Raw genomic sequence first — 23765 nt, forward strand, 5'->3', positions numbered from 1 at the left:
CGGGCGGAGCGGGCTGGCACCGCCCGGCCCGGCCCCGGGAGGGTCCCGCCCCGGGAGCGGAGCTGCGGCCGGGGGTGCCCGGGCCGGGGTGTCCCCGCCATGCCGGGGTCCCGCTGCCCGCGCCCGGCGCTGCCGGTGCTGCGCTGGCTCCCGCGGTACTCCCGGGCCTGGCTGCCGCTGGACCTGCTGGCCGGGCTGGCCGTGGGCCTGACCGCCGTGCCGCAGGCGCTGGCCTACGCCGAGCTGGCCGGGCTGCCGCTGCAGGTGGGTGCCGGCACCGGCGCTGGGACCCGGCGACCCCCGCGCCCCGAGCCGCCTGTGACCAGGGTGGTCTGGGACACTCTCCTCCTGAGCTGCCTGTGACCAGGGTGGTCTGGGACACTCTCCTCCTGAGCTGCCTGTGACTGGGGGCCCGGGGACCCCCGCTCCCCGAGCCGCCTGCAGCCCGGCAGCGTGGCGGGCAGGGCTAGGCTGGGCGACCAAGGGCTGACCCTGTGCAGTCGCCCGTTTGCCGGGCAGGAAGCTCCTGACGCCACGTGTGTGCCAAGTGCCCCGGAGTGACCCGAGATCAGCGCAGCCCTCCTCGCCGAGGAGGTGTCTGGCTTCTCCCAGCATCCAGCGTTACTCCAGTGGCCCTTCTGCCCCCCTGCAGTATGGCCTCTATTCCTCCTTCATGGGCTGCTTCGTCTACTTCTTCCTGGGCACTGCCAAAGACGTGACGCTGGGTCCCACGGCCATCATGTCACTGCTCGTCTCCTCCTACGCATTCCACGACCCTGTCTATGCCGTCCTGCTCGCCTTCCTCGCCGGCTGCATCCAGCTGGCCATGGGGCTCCTGCACCTCGGTGAGATGCTCTTGCCATGCTCCACTGTATTTTTAGGATATTGCTGTACATCCTGTAGTTGTTCCCCCCTTCTCTCTGCTCTCTGGGACACTAGGGTTGTCCTGCTAATGCTTGTGACAGCTCTGTGCACACAAACACCCCGTTTGGGTGCCTGCCAGGGACAGCAGTGTGCTCAGTGCTGCCCATCTCATGCAGGATTCCTTCTGGATTTCATTTCCTGCCCTGTCATTAAAGGGTTCACATCGGCTGCTTCCATCACCATTAGCTTCAACCAGATCAAGGTAGGATCTGCTCTGCCCTGGATGCCTCACCACCTGTCTCCTAGTGCTGTGGAACTGGGATATTTAACACTGGGCTGGGTGATGCATCTTGGTGCCAGAGGAAGGAGCCCCAAAGGGGTCGTGAGACCCCCTGCTCAGCAGTTCTGCTGGGTCCCTGAGAGCTCTGCTCTGAGCAGACCAAGCCAAACACACCCTTTGCTTGTGACCAGCTGGTGACATGCAGGACACCAGTAAATTTGGTCACTTGCAGGGGGTGCTGGGCGATTCTCTGTCACGGTGGGTTTGCAGCCCTTCAGCCCCTTGCTGGCCTCTCAGGGACGTGAGGCCGTGTGGCTCCGCTGGGGCTGCCTCGCTTCCTCTGTGGTTAACCCAAATCAGAGCCTCTGGCAGCAGCTGGCAGGCCGGGGTTGGCTAATGGCTGCGGTCATGGGGACGGCGCAGCTCCAGGGGCCGTGGCACCCTCAGCTGGAGCTGAGCCAGGCTCTCCCCAGGCTTTGTCTCCCTGCACAGAACATCCTGGGGCTGCAGGGGATCCCGCGGCAGTTTTTCCTGCAGGTGTATGAGACTCTGCGGAGGATCGGGGAGACCAGGTTGGCACTTCCCCGCTCCCTGCCCTGCAGCTGTGGGGCTGTTCCTGTGCCCCAGAGCGTGTTTGGGCTGGCACTGATGTGCCTGTTGCAGGGCTGGGGATGCTGTGCTGGGCCTGGCCTGCCTGGCCGCGCTGGCAGCGCTCCGGGCCATGAAGAGCCACCTGCCCCGAGCTGCCTCTGTGGAGCCTCTGGCTGCCAGGATCAGCTGCCAGATCGTCTGGATCTCTGCCACAGGTGTGCCAGCCATCCCCTGCCCCGTCCCCTCCCGCAGCCATTCCTCCTGGGGCTCATCTCTTTGGGGCAAGGAAGAGACAGCCCAAAACTGGTAAAACCGAGGTTGGCAGGAGCGGAGATGTGGGAAATGGGTCAGGGAGGACAAAGTCCTAAGAGTAGTCCTGCCACTGTGCACGCCCCTTCCCAAGGCTTGGAAGTCTTTGGCAGCTCAGATACCCATCTCCAGCCGTCCCTCCTGCTGCCCTGCCTCTGGGCAGGTTTCCAGGGTTGCTCTCTCCTCTGCAGCACGCAACGCCCTCGTCGTCCTGTTTGCTGGCCTGGTTGCTTACTCCTTCGAGGCGATGGGCTCCCAGCCCCTCACGCTCACCGGCAGCATCCCCCGGGGCCTCCCTGCCTTCCATCCACCGCACTTCTCCACGGCAGCGCCCAACGGCACCGTCCCCTTCCACAGCATGGTGCAGGTGAGTGCCGGGGGGGCTGGTGGAGGCCAAGCTCCCCTTGGGCTGCTCTGCTCCCTCCTGCGTGTGCTGGCTCCCTGCACGTTGGGATGAGGCCACTCACTGGATCCTTCCCTCCCAGGACATGGGGGTCGGGCTGGCCGTGGTCCCGCTCATGGGCCTGCTGGAGACCATCGCCATTGCCAAGGCTTTTGGTACGGCTGCACCAGAGTCCTGCCCTGCACTCGGGGGGGGTCCCAAAGGGCCTTGAGGTGCTGGGGAGGGGCACGAGGGCACTGGTCTGCCTGTGCTGAGCCCGTTCCATCGTGTGGGCTGGTAGGAGGGGTCCCGCAGGGAGCACAGCTGAAATTTGCTGTGTGTTGTCTCGGGGTGCTCCTGTGCCCGAGGGGTGTCAGGACAGGACCCACACTGTCCCAGTCAGTGCTGGCCCCACTCCCTGTGCATGGCAGGTTGTGCCTGCGGGAGTCTCGGGCCCATGCAGATATCTCCTTTCAGCCTCGCAGAATGGTTACAGGATTGACCCCAACCAGGAGCTGCTGGCTCTGGGTAAGACACTGCTTTGGAGCAGGAGGTTCAGGGGTGGGGGTCTGGCTTCAGCACTACCATGTATCCTAGAGCGCCTGAGCTACAGGAGATCCCATCTCAGCAGTCCTGCCGCTCCCTGAAGTTTTCCCTTTCTTACCTTGCATGCTGCCCCCACCAAAGCTGTCCCCACAGCGTGGGAGTTTCCAGAGCAGGCTGAGTCACACTTGCACAGCGGGATGGACTCTGATCTGGCCCCTGGTACTGGGATTGGAGGAAGTGCTGATGGGGACACAGACCCATCTCATGGCCCTGGTGGTGCCTCCCCAGCCCCTCTCCTTCCCCTCCACAGGCATTGCCAACATCCTGGGCTCCTTTGTCTCATCATATCCCATCACGGGCAGCTTCGGCCGGTGGGTAGCAGGAGAGGGGGCAGACCCCAACCTACAGGACACTCACTGGGTCTATGTGGTGAGGGGACAGACCCCAGCCCACAGGACACTCACTGGGTCTATGTGGTGAGGGGGCTTTGCAAGATCTTGGGTGGAAGATTGTGCAGACTCCAGTGGGTCTCTGAGCTTATCTCCTGGTCCTAGCAGCCCACCTTGGTGGCCGGGCTGTGTGTGTGTCCCAGGGCCACCTTCTCTCCCGTCTCGGTGCTCTGCGGTCCCGCTGCAGGCTGGGAGCCTCTCATGTTTCTTGCTTGTTTTTCTCCCTGGTGGGGTCGGGCAGGGTCAGTGATTTTCCTGGGTGGGGTGTCTGGGCAGTGGGTGGGGGCTGCCCCTGGCCCCCTCACAGCCTGGGACTTACCTTTGCATTTCAGGACAGCGGTGAATGCGCAGTCAGGGGTCTGCACCCCCGCGGGAGGGCTCGTCACAGGTAGAGCCCTGACCCTGCCGTGGGCTGCTCTGCAGGCCCCGCTGCCTGGGAGCTCTGGGCATCAGGGACCCCTTGGCTCAGGGGCTGCCCATGTCCCGCAGGTGCCCTGGTGCTGCTCTCGCTGGCCTACCTCACCTCGCTCTTCTACTACATCCCCAAGGCGGCGCTGGCCGCTGTCATCATCTCAGCCGTGGTGCCCATGTTCGACGCTGGGATCTTCAGGACGCTCTGGCGGGTTAAGAGTGAGGGCACGAGCTGGGGGAGCTGATCCCCTGGTGCAGCTCAGCTCTGCCTGCAGAGCAGGCACTGTCCCTGAGGCCCCTGTGGCATCAGGACAAAGCAAAGCTGAGCCTGGGCTGTCTGTCTCGTAGGGCTGGACCTTGTGCCCCTCTGTGTGACGTTCCTGTTCTGCTTCTGGGAGGTGCAGTATGGAATTGTGGCCGGGGTTCTGGTCTCAGGGATTCTCCTGCTCTACTCCATTGCCAGGCCCCCAATAAAGGTGGGTGTCACACCTCCCCTCAGATGTGGCAGGGCCACAGGGATCTCCAGGGATCTGGGAGAGGGCTCCTGAGGGCAGTGAGGTGTTGGGGTGCATGATGCTTCCTGTTCATGCCCTTTCCCATGTCACCAGCCTGCCATGGGCTCAGCACAGGGACCTCTTTCAAAGAGCACAAGGAAGGGAATCTCCCAGGGTTGGAGAGCAGGAGGGGGAGGCATTGCTGTCCCTGTCCTGCTGACGCTGGGTGTGGGCAGGAGGGGCTTTCCCTCAGGGATGGGGGCTCCTGTGTGTCCCTCTCTGTCCAGGAGGACAGTGGGTGACATGGGCAGTTGTCCCCACCTGGGAAGGTCACAGCCCTGAGTTCCCAGTGACTTGTCCCCCTGCACTGGGGTCTGTGCAGGTGTCGGAGGGGGACGTGCTCCTCGTGCAGCCAGGGAGCAGCCTGCACTTCCCAGCCATCGAGTGCCTCCGGGACACTGTGTGCAGCCGTGCTCTGGCAGGTACGGTGCTCCCTGGCCTGCTGGCTTGTCCTGGGGACCCAGCTGACACCTGGTGCCCACCTGGATCACTTCTGGTGGGGCTGGCAAGTGCTGCCCAGACCTGCAGGCTGCAGGTACAAGTGGTGACAGCACAGCTTCCCTGTGCATGGCAAGGACCAGCCTGTCCCACCCCTGCCAGCCCTGGCCCTGGCTCTGAGGGCTATGACCCCTGGGCTGGTCATTTCTGGACTCATCAGGGACATGACCTTATGCTCTTCCAGCAGCATCTCCACCACGCTCCATCATCCTGGACTGCTGCCACATCAGCAGCATTGATTACACGGTGGTGGTGGGGCTGGCAGAGCTGCTGCAGGAGCTGCGCAAGCACGGCCTCTCACTGGCCTTCTGTGGCCTGAAGGTGTGTGGGACCTGCTGCCCCATCCCAATGGGTTCAGCCCAGCTGCCTTTCCCCCATGGTCTGCTGGCCTCTCCTGTGGCAGCACCTCTATCATCTCAGCACCTTCATCTCGCAGAGGTGGAGGCTGCAGGATGCAGGTGGTGGGAAGGGCTGGATCCTCTGCTCTGGGCTGGCTGGGGCTCAGCTCTGGAGGGACGGGAAGTGTCCAGTGCTCCCCCAGCCCAAGTTTCTCTGCCCTCAGGGCCCTGTTCTCCAAGTCCTCCTGTCCGCTGACTTAGAAGGATTCCAGCATTTCCCCAGCCAGGAGGAGGCAGGTGAGGCTCTGGGCTCTCTGGGGATGCTGATGAGTGGGGCTTTGGAGGACAAACCCGGGGGTCTGGCCTTTGTTGAGCCCCAAAGCAGCAGGGGTGGGGCTGCAGGACCTGGCTGCTGGGAAGGCGAGCTGGTCACCCCAGCCTCAGGGATTCATGTGAGCTGTCGTGGTTTAACCCAGCAGCAGCTCAACACCACACAGCCCTTCACTCCTCCCACAGAGATGAGAATCACGAAAGAGGTAAAACTTGTGGGTTGAGATAAAGACAGTTTAATAGGACAGAAAAGGAAAGGAAAATTATAATGACAAGGGAATATCCAAAACAAGTGATGCACAGGTTGGTTGCTCACCACTGATGCCCAGCCAGTCCCTGAGCAGTGGCCATCATCTCCCCCAGCCACATCCCCCCAGTTTTTTGTTCAGCACAATGTCCTGAGGTCTGGAACATCCCTTTGGGTGTTGGGCTTGGCTGTCCCTCCCCATTCTCGAGCTCCCCAGCCCCTTGCTGGCCAGGCAGGGTGAGAGGCTGAGAAGTCCTTGGCTCAGTGTAAGCACCGCGCCGCAGCAGCTGAGCCAGCAGGGTGTTATCAGCAGGATTCTCATCCTGAACCCAAACACAGCTCTGTACCACTTCCTGTACCACTTCTATCCCAGCTAAAAGCAGGACAAAAATCTGGCCTTAACTTGCTTCTCCCCCTTCCTGGCCCAGAGCGGTGCAGAGGAGCAGAGCCGTGGGACAGCAGGACCGACCCCTTCAGCAGCACCACCGAGAGCTCGGGGCTCATCCAGTGAGTCAAGGAGTCACCGTTTGTGCTGGGGTTCAATGTCCTGTGGCACCCCAGTGACATCAACACCCTCTGTGGGAGCCACCAGCCCCTACCCAGCTCCTGGGTGGCTGAGGATGGACTGTCCTGGTGTCCCACACCAGGGAGGGCAGAGCAGCACCAGCCCAACCCCACAGAGGCTGGGGTGAGCACTGAGGCTCTGGCACCTCCCCTCCTCCACAGGCCAAGGACAGGCACCTCCCTGGAAGGGTTCAGTGGGACAAAACCATTCCCTGTCCCAGTGATCAGTACAAAGAGCTCTTTCACAGAGCTGCAGTCGTTTTTTAATCCACTGTTTTAATTCTGGACATTTTCCATGTTCTGGGTCACACCCACTGCGTGCTCTCCTCGAAGAGAGTTTCAGGGCTGCTGGCGCTGCCCTCCAGCCCGAGGGCTCAGGGAAACATCCGGGGTTGTGCTCCTCACTGATCCCTCTTTGGTGGGTGTTGTGCCAAACGCTGCCCGGGGGCAGGGCTGGGCTGTGCCCCTGGGGTGCAGCCCCTCGCCTGAGTCCTGCTGAGGGGTCTGTCACGTTACAGCAGCCCGTGCCCGGCTGTGCCATGGGGGCAGCGACCGGCGGGGCTGGGCAGGGTCAGGAGTTGAGTTTTCCTGAGCAGCCCTCGCCTGGCACCGGGCCCTGAGGCTGTAATAAATCAGGAATTGCTAATGAGTCAGTGTGATCTTTGTCTTGGGGAAAGCTTTCTCTTCTGTGTGGAAAGGGGAAATCATCTTCTGGGCGCTGCTGAGCACACCAAGGAAAAGAAACTGAAACCAAACTCGGGCTGCCCAAATGATCCCAGCCCGAGGGCGCAGTCCGGTGCAGTTCAGTTCCTCCTGCCAGAGCTGTGTTGCGGGTTTTGCAAGAGCAGCAGAGGTGTCCAGGAGCCACACTCCTGCCAGGGCCGGCAGGCCCTGCCGTGGGGTGTTCATTCCTGCAGCGGAGCAGCGCTGGGTGGTGAGTTCCCTACTGCACCCCGGGGATGCTGAGAGCGGGAAAACAGGAGTATGGGGGTCAAAGGGACCGATCGTGTGGGAATAGTGTGTGTGCTCAAACCCGTGTGAGCGCTACAGGAGGTCAGGTGTGCCGGGAGCCCGTCTTCAGCTTGGTCCTCCTTGTATCTGGGATGCGGCAACAGCTGCATCCCCACTTTTTACGGTTGGATCCACTTTGACTTTTGATTGTCGGATCCAGCATGATGTGCTTTCCTACGACACACCTGCCCCATCGCCCCCAGCCCTGCTCCAGCCGCCTGCGGAGTGCCGGCACTGGGGGGTTGGTGTGTCTGTACCCCACGAGCCCAAAGCAGAAAAACGGGGGCTCCGCCGGGGATTTGGGGGCTGCGGGAAATGCAGAGAAGTGGCTGAGCTCCAGGCCCGGCGAGCAGCACCCACTCCCTGCCGCCGGCAGCGGGTCTTTGCCGGTGCCCCGGGGGTGGCAGGGGATACCCGGAGAACCCCCACGCTCGGACCCCGCTGCCCCCCAGACCCCGGCGGGATGGGGGGGCCGGGCGGGGCGGGGCGGGACCCCGTCGGGAGCCGCCCGGGGGAGGCGGCCGGAGAAGGGATTGGCCGGGTCGCCCGGGGCCGGGCGGGGACCGTGACGTGCCAGAAACGAAACTTGGCGGCTCGGCGGAAAAACGAAACTTCGCCGGGCGGGAGGCGGTGGCCCGGGGCGGCCGAGCGGGCGCTGCAGGTGCCGGTGCCGGGTCCCCGGCCCCTCGGTGAGTCGCGCTGCCAGTGCCGGCGGGTGACGGGATGGGCACTGGCCCTGGGCTTGCGGGGGGCTCCGGTGCGGGCGGCGCGGGGTCGTGGGAATTGGGGATCCGGGGAGGGCGACGCTGTGGTCTCCGGGCTGCGCTACAGCCTCCCGGTGCCCCCGGAGCCCCCGTGCTGTGCGCCGATGCCCCGGTGCGCCCCGATGCCCCCGGAATCCTCCCGGTGCACCCAGATCCCCCGGTGCGCCCGGACACCCCCGGACACCCCCGGACTGCTCTCCCGGCCCCGTTCACCGGGACCCCCTCCCCGCCGTGCCCCCCACCGGTGCCGCCGGCCCTGCCCCCGCCGGTGCCCCGGCCCCGCCCCCCCGCGGTACATAACGGGCCTCATTTGCATACCGCGGGACGCCCTCGCCGCGCCATTGGCCCAGCCACGGGTGCATTTGCATATAACCCGGGAGGGGCGAAGAGAGCCGCCTATCCGGGCGTCTCATTTGCATACAGGCCCCGCCCAGGAGGCAGCGCCCGGGCTGGGACCCCCGAGCGGACCCCGACCCTGCCCGGGGGAACCGGACCGAGCCCAGCCCAGCCCGGCGGGAGCGGCCCCGCGCGGGGCCCCGGGCCGGCCTGGGAGCGCGGTGTGAGCCCGGTCCGTTCATTGCACGAGGCCTCAGCGCGGGGGGAGCTGCTGTTTGTACTTATTTTTAACGCGTCTGTGGTTCCCAGCCCCCCACGCTCTCGGGGGTCGCAGGTTGTTTCCTGGCAAAATGGAGCCGGGCTGAGGGTGACGTGACAAAGTCCATTGCCACAGTTTAATGCCGGTGTTTCTCTCTCTGCCCTGTCCCCTTCTCTCCCCTCGTGGCTCCCAAGGTCCGCACAGCGCCCGTGAGCGGGACCATGCAGTGCCAAGTGTGTCGCGTCGCTTCTGGGGACGGTCCGCCCGGTTCTTGCAGCAAGTGTGGGGCCAGGCTGGCTCCCGGCGCCGTTCCTGGGGACCAGGACCCAGGTAGGAGGTGTGGGGTGAGCTGGGGCCGGTGCTGGGGTGTCCCGGGGCTGTGCCTGCATTGCTGCGGGCTCTGCTCTGCCCAGGGCATTACACACTGCTCTCATCCTCAGCTCCCCTTGCCTTCCTGACCAGAGAGTTTTTCTCACTTTGCAGTGACTGATGGGGGACAGAGAAGTGAGTCAGCTGCTGGCACATCCTACACACAGTCTCCACACACAGGTCTCCAGTGCTGAACTAATTTCTGTTTTGCCAATGAACTGGTACTGCTTTTTGTGTTACAAAGACTGAGTCCCTCGTGAACCAGAATATCCTACTTGCACCTTGTTGTTAGGTTTAGAACACACTAATTCTGCCTTTCTGAGCAGTGACAGAATTAAGTACACACCATTGTTATGGTGGGGAAAATATTTTCTAATCCCTTCTTTGTTTAAGACAATGTCCTGGGCTACCAGAATGGCTTTTGGTTTGTTGATAGAAAGAAGTGGTATCTTTAAAGAGCACACTGGTGCAGTGCTGACAGGATCAGTTCTTGGCGAATCCTTCTGCAGTCCAGCGTGGCAGGGTACCAAACCCAGGGTCTCCAGCTCTGAAATGCCGTAGGAAGGACATCAAAAGCAGCTGAGGTTCAAAGCTTTTGTGCTCAGAATTGGGGTAGAGGCTGTGCAGAGGAGCCCGTGAAACCCCTGCAGAAGGCAGAGATCTGCTCTGATGCCTGACTTGACCCTGAGCTGCCTTTCCACAGTTTTTTTAAGGACTAGATAAAAGATGAAGGTAAAAAGGGAGTTTCCCCTGCCTTCCTGGAAACAACTCAGCTGTGTGGGAGTGGTCACACAGCCAGCCCAGAAGGCTGTTACAGCTGAGACCAGTGTCCTATCACTGCTCGTCCTGGGGGTCCAGAGGAGGGTCAGGGTTGGAGCAGCACCTCATTCCTCTGGTTCCTTAATCATTCTGCTGCTGGCAGGGCCTTGGGGCAGGGGCGGGAGGCTGTGCAGGGAGAGCGGTGGCTCTGCTCGTGGGAGCTGTGGAGCAGGGAACAACAGAACAGCTGCTCTGTGTTCCTATCCTGACTTTGGCTGGGACAGAGTTAGTTTTCTTCCAAGGAGCTGCTGCAGAGCCGTGTTTGGGTTCACAATCCTGCTGATAACACCCTGCTGGCTCAGCTGCTGCGGAGCGGTGCTTACACTGAGCCAAGGACTTCTCAGCCTCTCACCCTGCCTGGCCAGCAAGGGGCTGGGGGCTCGAGAATGGGGAGGGACAGCCAAGCCCAACGCCCAAAGGGATGTTCCAGACCTCAGGACATTGTGCTGAACAAAAAACTGGGGGGATGTGGCTGGGGGAGGTGATGGCCGCTGCTCAGGGACTGGCTGGGCATCAGTCAGTGGGTGGTGAGCAACCAACCTGTGCATCACTTGCTTGCTATATTCTCTTGTTATAATTTTCCTTTCCTTTTCTGTCCTTTTAAACTGTCTTTATCTGAACTCATGAGTGTTACTTTTTTTTTTTATTTTCTCCCCCATCCATGGGCTTGGAGCAACCTGGTCTAGTGGAAGGTGTCCCTGCCCATGGCAGGGGGTAGAATAAGATGAACTTTTTTAGGTCCCTTCCAACCCGTTTTGTGACCCCACTGGGGGATGAGTCTCTAGTTTAACAATGAACTTTGCCTCCACTGCAGAGAGAAGAGAAGTGCAGCTCTCTCCAGTCCCTGATGCAGGAACAGAGGTGAAGGGAGAAAGTGCTGCCAGGCCTTCTTCCTCTGCTGGAAAAAAGGAGGCAGAGGGAGAATTGCTGATGGATAATGCAAGGGCTCTGATCAACACCTCAGACACCACACCTGAATGCACTGCAGGTGGGGCTCCTCCCCCTGTTGAAACTCAGGAGGGGGAAGAGGGCTCATGGCTGCTGGAGGATGCGACAGCTGCAGGTGACAGCTCCCAGCCCACAGCTGAGTGCGGGGCCGGTGACTCTGCCAGGACATCCCAGCAGAAGGTGAGGCTCTTGGTGGGTGCTGAGGAGCAGCTGTGAGTTGTTGCTCTCCCCTCTGAAGCGATGGGGTTGGGCTGCATCCCGCAGATCCCTTTGGCCACACCGGGGAGCTGCTGCCTGGGTTCCTCTGGGGAAGGGTGGCTGTGTTTGCTGACGCTGTGCTGGGCCTGCAGCTCCCTGTGCTGCTGGGGGAACAGCACACCATTCACTGCAGCACTGCCCTGTGCCCTGCCTGAGCAAGGCCTGAATAGTAAAGCTGCAGAATTCCCAAGAGTTATTAGCGTTTCACAAGCTGGTCTTGTCCCTCCTCTTCCTGATTGCTCTCCGTTTACCCAGAGCTGCAGGAAGATGTCAGTACTTGCTGCAATGGAGGAAGTGACAAAGAATTTCTCTTTGACAATGAATAAACAGACATTGTGGTGTTTGTTTTTGTGTTTTGTTTTTTTTTTTTGATAGAAAAAGAAGAGGAATAAAGCAAAGAAATATTCTTCTAGCTCTGAGGAACAAGACTCTCTGCCGCCTCTAAGCACAGACCCGGCTCAAACCACAGAATTGCCTGATACGTGTGTTTTTCCACAAGAAATCCAACCCCCCGGCAGTGAGGCAGCAAAACCAGATGCTGATGTACTTGCTGGTGCCAGTGGAGGCACACCTGAAGGTGACAGGGCATTGGCTCAGCTGGGGAAGGAAGCTGGCAGCCTGGAAGCAGATGTGCTGAGCCCACCAAAGCAGAGCAGCAAGGCCAGTGAGGCTGCCCCAGCTCCCAGCTCTGCAGCCCCAAGGGACAGTCTGGAGGATGGAAGAACCACAGAGCATGGAGAAACCATCAGGGATAAGGTGGAACCAGGCAGTTGTGCCCCTGGCCAGCTCCCAGAAAGCAGAGCAGATTCCCGGTGCCAGGGCAGCAGTAAGAAACTGGCCTCAGCAGGGCAGGGAGGCAGCGTTGCCCCTGGGCTGTCCCCTGCCCAGGAGCCCAAAAGTAAACCAGCCACAAAGACCTCACCTGTGGCACAGAGCCCACAGGCTGGGAAGAACAAACAGGACCCCAGGCAGAAGGGGAGCACTGGCAAGGCGAGCTCTCCAGTGAGTATTCACCAAGTTGGGCCGAGCTTCCCTTTGCAGCTGGGACTCGTCCGTGCTGTCAGTGACACTGAGGAGCACGAGGCCGGGGTCGTGGGGTGGAAGGGGGGAGCACTGTGGGGGGTTCTTATTGGAGCCCTGCTCCCCTGGGTGTTCATTCCAGCCCAGCTCTCACTGAGGGGTCGCTCAGTTACCCCCAGGAGCTGGGAGGTGTCTCCTCTCCAGGGAGCTCTGGGGTCTCCTGGGATGAGGGGATCTTTGTCCTTTGTGGGTGTCTGTGCTCCGCTCACACACAGACCTGGTAAGCTGTGGGTTCTCCTTCTCTTTCTTTATGCCCCATCCTCTGGCACCTGGGGCTCACTGGCCTGACTGCTTGGCAGCATGTTTGGGTTGGATTCCTCTTGCAGTGTGCACTGTATTCCTTAACCAGCAGCTTCCCTCAGTGAGGGATCAGTGTTTCCAGGAGGATGATGCTTGTGGTGTGCTGTGAGTGCTGGGTATCCCCACCTGGCTGAGGAGGTGTTGTACTTCAGGGCCTCCTGTTTCACTGGGCATTGTCTGTCTCTGTTGCAGAATGAAAACACAAAGCAGCAAAATAAGAGCACAAGTAAAGAAAAGCCTCAAGTGAGTGAGAAGACCAGTCCCAGCAAAGGAGCTGAGGCTGCCAGAAAGGATGGTGCTGGTGCTGCAGCTGCAACAGACAAGAACAAAAAGGAACGAACCAACCAGAAACGTGTGGAACAGATTAAGGAGAGGTGAGAACAGCCCTGCTGCTCCCCAGCATTCTTCACTGACAGGAGTTGCTGTGAGGAGGACTGGAGGACTCCAGACTGAGGTGGGGGACTGAGGTACTGGGATTAGGTGTTCCTTGGATGTGTGGAGATAGAATTGCCTTAAAACTGAGGTGAAGTGCTTGTGCACAAGAGAGCCAGTGTTTAGTGGGAGCTGCAGCACAGGTGATGTGCTGGGTAATGTGCTACAGGTGGTCCTTGAACCTGCTCGAGCATCTGATGAATAAAAAAAGGGATCACCCTCTTATTTCTTGCTCTAATGAGCAACATGTGCTACATATTACTCTTTAGATTAATGGTGTGAAGAGCTGTTTTTGATGAGTATAAGGGAGAAGAGGAGAAAGCTTAGCCATTCCAGGTGGCTCTGCTGGGCCAGAGCCTTTCCTGCTACCTTTAGAAGCCTGTCTATCCTTTTTGCACTGGGCTTTGCACTAGGCCTGCTCTAACACCAGTCTGAGCAAACTGCTGCCAGAAATCATGGCTCTTGCAGCCAGTCAGCTGGTGTTTCAGATCTGATTTGTGGTTTATAATGATTTGTGTAATTATAAAAAAAAAAAAAACATTCTTTCTCTTTTCCCTCTAACCCTCGGTGCAGTTCCGTGAGCCGCAGTGGGGGTGTCACCGTGTATTTCCACGCCGTATTATCCAAACACTTCGGACTGAACCCCGAGACCCAGCAAGTGTTCGTCAGAGCTGAGGGCATTCCTTCCTACGCAAGCTGGAAGGACAACATCTGTGAGATGACCTGCACCAAGTAAGGACCTCGAGGCACACAGGCCCAGGAGTGTTTTGGAGAGCAGGATCAGTGGGTACCTTGGCTTTGTGTCCGCGGGTGGGTGTTGCTACAGGGGGTTTCGCAGCGGAGGAAACTGTTATGAAACCTTCTTGTGAAAGAATAATCACCGTTCTGATTAAAAATGGAGCGATGCATGGAGAAGGAAGTCTGTGGATCAGCTGACACTCCCTGTGCCTACCTTTTGCTGTGTTTTTTGTTTCCTAGGAATCTGGGAGAGCACGGATACCTCATTGAAGGCACTGTGACTCTCACAAAAGAAATCCTGGATAAATGCATTCCTTACAAGTACTGGGTGACCTGTGGTGGTGGGCAGTATGAGTTCATTTACAAGCGTCCCGAGGTGACTAAACATGTGAATCGCTGCTTATACATAGAAAGCACCTTGCTCAACAATGGAGGTGAGCTTGGACCTGTGTGTTTGGATGGGGATCTCCAATGTCATATGGGCCAGCATTCCTGTTAGATGGCATTGCCTGCAGCTGGAAGCTTCATGGGCCAGTGGGGGCATTTCTGTGGGCATCTGGAAGAGTGAAGGGATGCAATTTCAGTGATTGTTTTCCTGTTGTGTTGCTGTTCTAGAGTGGCACCAGTACGATGACATTGTGTGTGCAAGACCTTCTATTGTCAAAACCTTTTGGCAGACACTTATTGGCGATAAAAACAAAGAGGTGGTGCAAGGGAAGAGAATAGCTGCTGATGTTATGTTAGAAAATATCTTCAGCATTCTTGAAACGTGGAGTCCTGAAAATGTGAGGAACTTCCTCTTGCAGCTGAGACAGTTTTATGAAGTTACAGTGGCCCAGCAGGTGCACGATGGCTCGGCAATGCCATGGAGAGAATTGAACTTTGGCGTGGAGCAGGTAATCCCTTCTCTTTCACAGAGGCTAGAAAACAGTTACTAAACCCGAGCTTTAATTTGCTCTTGGTCTTGTTGGGTTAATTGTGCTCTTTCAGTCAAAGTTCAGGTGCAGAACCAGCAGGGATCCTTCTGGGGTGACTGGCAGCATCTTGGGGATTTCAGTGACACCTGTGCAGTTCTAGGTGTGCTTCTGAGATCCCATGTGGGTCAGCTGCAGAGCTGCGATGTGGTGACTTCATATTTGAGTGGGTTTTGTGTTTGGATATTAATTTCCTAAGTCTGGCTCTTTAGTTTTGCTGCCAGTCACTCCATCACCAACTTCTCTGCCCTTGTCTCTGATTCCAAACCTGCCTGGTCTTTGGGAGAAGCTGCTCCTGATCCTGTTCTAAGCAGTGGTACCGAAAGGACTTCTGGAGTCCAAAATGTCCTACTTGACATAATAGGGAAATATGGCAGAAATGCCACCTTGTCTTCTTTGGAACTTCAGAGCAGCGTCAGGACTGCTCCTTTTTAACTCTGCAGGCTCCCTGCTCCTGGTGACATGGGAGAGGCCACAGGCTGGCACAGCTGCCCAGCTCAGCAGAGCTGGTGTTCCGTGTCGCTGCTGGTTCTCAGAAGGGTGATTTTGGTGTCACCAAGCACCGTGGTACTGTGGACCCCATCAGTGTGGTTCCAGAGTAGCTTTTGGGGTCTATGGGTAAGGACAGAAGCCTCTCTCCCTTTGCTGACTCCCAGCAAAGTCTGAGTCCATGGGGAACCTGGAGGCTGCTCGTGGGATGTGATGGTGGCTGAAGACAGTGTAGGGTGTAAAACTACTCAGCTTATGGTTCCCTTCCCCAGACCTGCCCTGGCACTCCCAACTTGCTGGGTGTGGGGAAGGGAGCCAGTAGCTGAGTGGTGGGAGCTGCAGTGGGGCACCAAACTGTCACAGATACTTGGGGGCCCCACCCAGTGGTCTGGGTGGTCAGGGCTACCCTGGGCTGTCCGGGCTGTTCTGTGGCTTTACTGTAACAGGCAGAGGAAAATGGCTTCAGAAGAAAAAGACTAATGCTGTGGTTGGCTTGTTTCTTCCCTTCTCTATCCCAGGTGAATGACTTGCTGATAAATTATATGAAGAAAATACTTCTTCCTTTCGTTGCTCCGGAGGCATCGCAGGGGGTCACCAAAAGCAAACTGGCTCTGGGGCTCACCGTCCTCGTGGTAGTGGAGGACTTTCTCCCTCCAGTGTCTCGGGGTGACCTGGCTGACCTGTGTAGCCTCTTGTGCTTGGATAAGGTGTCACAGCAAGCTGTGCAGGATGAGATTGATCACATCAAAAAGACTTTTGAAGAGGTTCTCTGGTAAGTGCTCCACATCCCCCCTGACTGACTGGCTGTTTTGCTGCAAACATAGCACCCTCTGTTAGAACACTCAGGAATCCAGCTCTGTCCTGCCAGAGCATCAGAAAAAAAGGTGCATTTCAGGGTATCTTTGGAGGTCTCAGTTCAAGCCTCCTGCTTGAAGCAGGGCTAACATCCAGGCTGTGGGGTTCTGAAAAACTCCAGGGATAAAGAATACCCAACCTCTCTGGGGTCCTCTCACAGTCACATACCTCTGTTGTGACTTTTCCTTTTGTCCAAACAGATTTCCCTTATTGCAACTTGTCACTGTTGCCAGAGCCATAGATTGAGTTAAAACTGCTGTGTTTTCCTTATATATAATAATCTTATTTGTTATCCTTTTCTGTCAAGCAACTTCTGGCCTCTTACCTGTTTCCTATTCATACTTACAAACGCCAGTGAGCGGGATCATCATGTATTTACTTATTAACTTTAGATACCACATCTGGATTCTTTTTGTCTCCTCTGATGTGCATCATTCCACATTTTTTGTTGATTCCCCCCCCCACCATGGAGTGCCTGCTTATCAGCCTGTAATCTGACTACTTACCTGGCACTTGGGTTTCTGCTTCTTCACTTGCACAGCTGTTACGTTGTCTTTTGGAGATCTTTGTAGTATTTCAACCCAACCAAGAAGGCCAAGAATTGTCCCCAGAGTGCCTGGCTCTGTGTGGGGTGTTGGGGAAACTGTAGATGAAGAGCTGGGATTTCCTAGTGCTCAGGTAGTCTGTGCAGAGAGATTCAGAAATGTTACAGCTCTTCAACCTTTAGGTGTGCACTCTCCAGTGAAGACAAGGGGGAGCTCAAATAACCATCAGAGGTTAATTGAAGGTACACAGGGAGATTGAGATGCAGCCCCTCCACCCTGAGGATGTTCTCTAGGCCTGGATAAAGCTGTTCTTTCACTCACTGTGTTTGCTTTGGTATTTTATTTTAGCTTGAAGGTTTACCTGACAAGTTTGTGCCACAGATGCATTGAAGGTGGAGTAGACCAGTGGGTGTGGATCCTTCCCCTTCTGCATTCCTTTGCTGCTCCTGTGCAGCAGGAGCACTTGCCAGTGGAGGAAGATGTCTGGGCAGGGCTGGAAGGGCTTTCATTTGCTGAAACAAGGAAGACGCGAGATCCGTGAGTTTTCCAGAATTCCTGGTTATACCCAGTGCCTTGGTGCTGTAGTTGGGGGTGATCACTTTACTCTAAGTATTTTTTTTTTCCTTTCTCCTGGTTTTTAAAAAGTACAAACCATAGCACGGTGGTGGGGGGTGTTTGGGCACTGCCATCGTGGGTGCTCAGAGATCACGGTGTGTAGCCCAGTGGGGCAGTGTGAGACCTCTCAGACACAAACCCCCCAGTTCTGCCAGCTCTGGAGCAGGTGGGAGTTAAAGCAGCTTGTGGTGTGTGTTGTGCAGAGTCTGAGCAAGACCTGGGGTTTATTTTCCTTGAGTGCCTCTGCTCAGTGGTTTGGCTCTGCCTGTGCCATTGCTGGGCCTCAGGGACTTGCACTAATCCTCAGCTGCAGTGAAAAAAGCCCAGGAGTGAGAATGAGACTCCTCTGTGGGCTGAACAAGCTCTTGACCTTTTCTACCTTGGAAACTTGAAGGTTTTGTTTTATCTCTTTTCCAGAGCGACCCTGCTGCAACTGATGGAAGAAAAGAGGTACCTGATGGACTTGGATAGGATGCTGGTGAGGTCCTGGCTGTGTGTGCTGCCCCTGAGGAGCCTGCCTCAGTTCATCAGAGACTTCTCCAGTGATTTGTTAGTTACTCTTCAAGGTGTTTTCTACAGACTGCAGAACGTTGACCTTCAGCGGAAGAAACCTGAGGTTTGTCTTCTGGCAGCTTTACCCAGCTCTGGGATAAAGACTCAAACTGGGCCCTTGGGTGTCTTTTAGCAGAACTGACCATCCCTGGGGGGATTGGGGTTGGTAGCAGTCACAGCACAGAGAGCTTCAAAGCTAGGTAAGAGCAGAAGTAGTTGCTCTGAAGTCAGAGACTCCTCAGAGGAGATTTGAGGATGTATCTGCAGCAAAAGATGTTGTTGGCCTGGATGAAAGAAGGGTGTGCTTGGCTGGATTTGATTTTTGTCAGTAATGGCAAATGTTTTAGTCCTGAGCTCCTCAGACATGTACCTGAAACTGGTTGTTTGTTTTTTTTTTTTGCAGAGGGGAGGCTGGGCAAAGGGACTGCTGGTTTGGGAGATTTCCCTGCTGTTGTGAAGACACTTGTGTTTGTGTGAGGACAGCAGGAATAGAATGTTGCAACTAATAACAAGTTTTAAACCCCTAGATTGTAAGAAGTGCAGGTTTGGTTTGTACAAATAAAAGCCACCCGTGTGTTGGCTCCAACATCCAGTAAATAAGTTTTGTGATTTTATGGTAAAAAATTAAAACATTAGAGAAGACATGGAAGAACAGGGAAGTTCCTCTCTCACAGCATCCTCTCAGCTAATGAGAAACCAGTCTGTAAGACTTCTTTCACAGTTTAATATTTCTATCTTCCTATAGATAGAGGATCTTCTACAGGCAGTGCTATGTGCCTTGGATGAGCCACCAGCCAGGTAACTGTACCTTTGTGAGAGCACTGTCCTTCATCTACATGAGCCCTGAGGGCTGGTGCCTTGAAATCTATGTAAATAAAAGAATCCTGTATTTCTATCCCACTTCTTAAATCCATCTGAGGGGAGGGATAGTTGGCTGCCACTGTTGAATTTGGTGGTTTTATTTTTCTTTCTTTTATTATTTTTTAGTTTTCTTCTGAGCAGAAAATTAATTGTTCCTCTGTATTCCTGCCCTCAGAACTCTGGAAAGTCGCTCTTGGCAGTCCTGCCTGGCCTGCTGCATCAAGCTGCACAAGATGCTCTGCACGTCCAGAAGGTGGTTCTCTATTCCTGCCACTGCTGCCATGCTGATTTCCAAGGTTGCCAAACTTCAGCCCGTGGAAGTGAGTACCAAGGAACTTGGCTTGATGTGAGCAAAATATCCAGAAACATTACAGATATGGTACAACAGTTTGGGTTTAGATCAGATCCATTCTCAGTTTGGAGAACTTGCCACTCTAACCAAGACTGTGGTACTTTCCAAAAGCTGTGGAATCACCTAATAATTTTGATTCTTATTGAAAATAAGGTCAGATGCTCAGGTTGGCTGTCATAAGCTTTGTGTTTGGTTTTTGTAAGCATATGTTGTCTGTGTTTCCTGGAACAAGCATTCTTAAGCACAAGCTCTTTGTAAGCATTTTGTGTTTTCCCAGCCTCCCTCTGTCCTTTAGTCAGGCAGGGGTCGGTCTGTTGCTGGGCACTTTTGTGCTGTGGATACATTTAGGGCTTCTTTTGAGAAGTGGTGATTTAAATCATGTTGCTCTCCTGCTTGAACTGCTCTTGTTTTTTGCCTTGTGTGTGTGTAGCAGGTTCCAAGAGAGGCTGTGCAGGAAAGTGCAGTGGGAGAAATGCTCAGTGAAGCTCTGAGAGACACTCGAACCTGGTTCAGAAACAATTTAAAAGAGAGCTTACTGAAAGAGTACCTGGACCACGTGACTTTCTCTGTCTATTGGGAACTTCAGGTTTGTCATCTTCTGATATCTTTTACTGTAGCTTAACCGTGAAGTCCTGGGTCTAAGGGTCCTTGCTGGGAACCGTGGCTGTTGTGGCTGGGTAAGGAGTGAGATGGGGATGGGCAGTGTTGGAAACACTGCTGGGCTGAGGAGCAGAGGGCTGGAATTGGTGCTGCTCAGCTCACCTTGGCTCTCCTTTTTCTCAGCTGTTTCTGGGGTGAGGAGCTGCCCCTGGTGTTGTTTTGCTCCCTGTGTGTCCCCCTGGTTGTCCTTCCAGCAGGCAGAGCTCAGAGCAGCCCCTGGCAGTGTGATCTGCTGCTCCCAGCCCTCCCTGGGACAGTCTCCATCAGCGAGGTGCAAAAGTGGTTCATCCAAATGTCTCCTTTAGTAACTGAGACATTTACGCCCTATTTGGGCTTAAAAGCTGCCTTTTGCAGCTCTGGGAGTGCCCCTTTTCTTCTGGATGCAAAAATGTGGAAGGACTACAGACTGTCTGAGGAGCGGGGCCTCTTCCCCATTGTTCTTTTAGTTTCTTTCTCTGACAGTTAAATCTCAGCATTCAGCAGTTTGGGGTTTGTTTCTCCCCTGCAGGCCTGGAATATGTTTGTGACTATCAGCTTTCCAGATGAGCAGTTCACCAAGACGTGGAAGATGACTTTACTTGAAGATCTGAGGAAAAGAATCCAGGAGGTAGGGGAGACTCCAGGCAGTCATAGCTGGTGGTTCAGAGGGAATAGACCAACCATCTTCTGCTGTGCTTGGAGAAGGAGCACGTGGAAACACAGTGGCTTGGACTGTAAAAATTGCCGTTGCTGTTATAAACTGTGTTCTGGAGGCTCAAAAATGGGCCATGACAATGTACCAGGCTGAAATCTTGGTGTCAAGGTTTCTGCCTGGCTGCAGGGCCGGAATGATGTCCTGGTGCTTCAAAGGAAATGGTGCATTTTGAGCAATTACCACCTCTGTAGTTTTAAGAACCAGGGGGTGTAGAGTAAACGCCCAAGGGCTCAGAGGAGAAAAGCTGGTGCTTCTCTTCTCATTGTGCAGAAATGGTGTCGTTCAGGCTCCCAAATGTGCACCCATATATGCAAGTCCCTTCTAAACTGACCTTGTGCGTCTCCTCATCTCCTTTCTACAGCAGTTAAAAATTCTTTAAGCCGTTAATTCTCATGGTGGAACCAGGAAACAAATATTTCCTGCTATAAGCTTGGCTTGGAGAGATGGATATTAAATAATTACACGCTTTAGATGAAAACAATTAAAATATTTTCCAAGTTTATTTTTGTTTCATCTCTCTTCCAGGCCCTGAGAAATGGGCTCATGCATGGTCCCACTTTATACTTTTTTCAACCTAGTTCCTTTTATTGCCTCGAGAGCAGCACTCAATGTCTGAAGAAATACTTGGGAAACTAAGTTGATAAGAAATCTCTTTTCTGCCCTCTAGGAACCTCCAGTGAACCAAGTCATGGTGTACTGCTGTCAGAAATATCAATTCACACAACTGGACTCTTCCATCGACCACTGCTTCCAAACCTGTGCCATAGAGGCTGTGGCTGCAGCCTGCCAGGTATTGCATCTGCCCTGGGACAGGGGGGACAGGTAGGAAGGAAAAGTAGGAAAGGGAAGGTAGGAGAGAGAAAAGCTGACTTTCCTGGTGCACAGAAACCCTATTACCTGGCTCAGGGATGTGCCTCGTGGTGGAAGGAGAGTTGGGTGTTGCTTGAGTTGCTGTGTATTGTTTAAGTCTGTTAAACCAACAACAAAAAGTACTGATAAGAAATCAGGAAATGAGTATCCACTGCTAAAGGGTCCTTGAGGAAGACTTGTACTGCATTTCCATCGTGAACTCTGGTGTCAGTTGTGTGCCTCAGCACTGGAGGTGGGGCTCCTTGACACCAGTGCCCAGTTCTGAGAGGCAGGCACAGTGTGATCCCAGACCCTCGTTCATCCCTGCCCTCTCCTGTGTGCCTTGGCAGATGGAGAACAACCTCCTGGAGAAGATATCTGCCTACAGCCTGGGCCAGTTCAGCCAGCTCGTGTCAACCATCATCGTGGAGTCGTGGCCCATCAGGAGTGAGCAGTCTGGGGGGAATTCTGATAAGATTCTGCACCACCTGCTCACGTGGCCTGACACCAAACAAATCTTCAGCTTTATTGGTATGTCTGTAGCTAGATTTATAGGATTTATAGCTGTTCTCTGCCTCACTGCTACCACAGTGCAGAGCAGCAAGCACGGAGAGAAACCATCCTGCTCTTGTTTTATTCCTCATCTCGAAGTTTGAGGTACTCAGCCTGCTTTTGGAGAGGAAAGGCCAAGGAAGAGGGATACAGTATTCTTCTTGTGCTAATCCACTGCAGCTGCCTCAGGATTTGTAGACCAGAACTTCTTTCTCTGAGAGGTTCTCACAAGTTATTGCCACACAAAAATACCCAAGTGCTGGCCATGTGAATGGATCCAAGTGGCTTGTGTTTGCTCCACAGGGCTTGGGTATGTGTTCTCCATGGAAGGTTTCCAAATAGCTGTCCTGAGATCCTGTTTTTTTGTTCAGAAAGACATGAGGGGTTGGAGGGTGAAGTCCCCAGGCTCTTGGGTAGGGATTCAGTAGGAAATGGAAGGACTCTCTGTACTATAGCATGGACTAGTTGCTGATTCTGCCTGGTTTTTGGGAAGCAGGGATGATCTAGGTTTGACCTGCTTTGTTTCTGGAACAGGAAGAAACAGAAACTTCATAGAAAAACTCACAGATGAAGCCAAGGATATCATGGCCACAGCAGACTCTATGTTTGAGAGTGTCACTGACGGCATCCAGAAAGGCTGCATCCTGGTGAAACATCTGGAAGAGGTTGTCCAGCATGAGGAACAGTTCATCTGTATTTGGGAGACAAGTAAGAGACACTGAAAAGTGGTGTGGTTGCCTTAGAGCATCACTGCAGTGCTGGGTGCCTGCTCTGCTGATGCTCCAGGGATTAGGAATGTTGAGGAGGTGCTCCAGCAGTGCTGCCCTTTGGCCTTTGCATGGAGCTCCCAGCTCCAGTTTGGTTTGGGACTCTGCAAATCCAAACCTGAGTCAGGGGTGCAGGGGATGGGAAGTGTCTGCCTTGTGACTGCAGGTGGGTTTTCTTTCAGAGCACCAGCAACTGCCACGTGAAGAAAGGGAACTACTCCAGAGAAACCTGAAAGACCTGCTGCAGATGAGGAGAGAGGAGGTTACACTGCTTAGGAAAGATCAAAAAGCAGTAGGAACCTTCCTGAGCATGTGCAGGAAGGTGCAGGCATCTGTGAAAGGTAGAGTTCTGAGAGGGCAGTCTGACAGTCATAACTCCAGAAAACATAATTTTCCTTGAAAATCCCTTGACTTTGCAAACAGCTTTGATTCTAAACCACAGTGAGGGTGAGGAGGGGTGGGGGAAGTAAACCCAGAGTACTGGGGGGATCGAGTGAGGGTTTGTGCATCAAATGACACTTACAGAGCCCCACCTGCCCAGTAGCATTCTGTGGCTTGGGGGACTGGGTGAAGTGAGCTGGAGCCAGGCTGCACACCTGATCTCTGGCCTGTCTCTCTTAAAGTGGATGTAGGTGAAGTGGAAGCTCAACACTCGGAAGACCTTCACTTGAAAAGACTGAATAATGTTGTGAACGTGGGAAAGAGACCCCTGCAGACCTACTACAGCTTGAGACCAGAGCTGAAAGAATTCGTCCAGAAAATGCATTTCTTTAAGGACAGCCTGATCTTCCAGCAGTTCTGGGAGGAAGCAGCACAGGAGGCAGGAGAGGGGTATGAACATGAGTGTTCAGAACAGGAGGAGGAGGAGGAGGATGCTGTGCCTGAACTGGACCTTGATGATGTTTTGTTCAGTATGATGCGCCCTTGCTTTGCCAACTATGAAAGGCTGTATGATGATCTCAGGTCAGGAAGTCTCACACTTTCTGCAGTTGATAAAATTTTTCATGAGTTCACAAACCACCCTGAAGATCTCAGGACGGAGCTGAACACCATCTGTGAGCTTCGACCTGGAGAAAGCAGATCCTGGATTGACCAGCGAGTTCAGCAGATCCTGCAATACCATGAAATGCATTTGACTTTTGACGCTGCAAAGATCATTGCAAATGTCAAAGAGAACTTAAACCTCTCTGGTGACTTCAGTATCCTGCAAAACTTGTTGAATATAGTAAGTATCCCCTCCTTCGGGTCTGTACTGCCAAGGTGTTGGCTAAATCTGAACCTTCCCACAAGTCTATCGTAGCTCGTCAAGAACAATTCCTTGTC

At 55.0% G+C, this 23765-nt stretch overlaps 2 protein-coding genes across 3 annotated transcripts in view; both read left to right on the forward strand.

The window, feature by feature from the left end:
- Position 1: 1 nt before the first annotated feature.
- Positions 2-7012, forward strand: SLC26A11 (solute carrier family 26 member 11). 2 transcript variants are annotated; one of them, XM_050319352.1, is made up of 16 exons: positions 2-264; positions 653-845; positions 1041-1126; positions 1637-1716; positions 1808-1950; positions 2236-2411; positions 2530-2602; positions 2904-2954; positions 3283-3343; positions 3754-3809; positions 3911-4051; positions 4181-4308; positions 4709-4808; positions 5069-5205; positions 5447-5519; positions 6228-7012. In XM_050319352.1, the coding sequence occupies exons 1-16, from the start codon at positions 100-102 to the stop codon at positions 6308-6310; spliced, it is 1746 nt and encodes a 581-aa protein (XP_050175309.1). In that variant the 5' UTR covers positions 2-99; the 3' UTR covers positions 6311-7012. The 2 variants fall into 2 exon arrangements, with proteins under 2 accessions (XP_050175309.1, XP_050175310.1); XM_050319353.1 differs by having other exon boundaries at positions 5072-5205.
- A 47-nt stretch (positions 7013-7059) lies between these two features.
- Positions 7060-23765, forward strand: part of RNF213 (ring finger protein 213) — a 46908-nt gene continuing 30202 nt past the window's right edge. Inside the window, 21 exon segments of the mRNA XM_050319341.1 lie at positions 7060-7297; positions 8928-9063; positions 9217-9282; positions 10736-11049; positions 11503-12129; positions 12700-12881; positions 13513-13671; positions 13918-14111; positions 14293-14573; positions 15659-15912; positions 16889-17077; positions 17573-17771; positions 18453-18505; positions 18744-18888; positions 19351-19506; positions 20089-20187; positions 20942-21064; positions 21474-21654; positions 22210-22383; positions 22625-22783; positions 23066-23667. Coding sequence (XP_050175298.1) covers positions 7133-7297; positions 8928-9063; positions 9217-9282; positions 10736-11049; positions 11503-12129; positions 12700-12881; positions 13513-13671; positions 13918-14111; positions 14293-14573; positions 15659-15912; positions 16889-17077; positions 17573-17771; positions 18453-18505; positions 18744-18888; positions 19351-19506; positions 20089-20187; positions 20942-21064; positions 21474-21654; positions 22210-22383; positions 22625-22783; positions 23066-23667 — 4458 coding nt within the window. The 5' untranslated portion in view covers positions 7060-7132.

This window comes from Myiozetetes cayanensis, unplaced genomic scaffold (assembly GCF_022539395.1).
Source record: "Myiozetetes cayanensis isolate MyiCay16 unplaced genomic scaffold, myiCay2020 scf22, whole genome shotgun sequence".
Classification (NCBI taxonomy): Eukaryota; Metazoa; Chordata; class Aves; order Passeriformes; family Tyrannidae; genus Myiozetetes; species Myiozetetes cayanensis.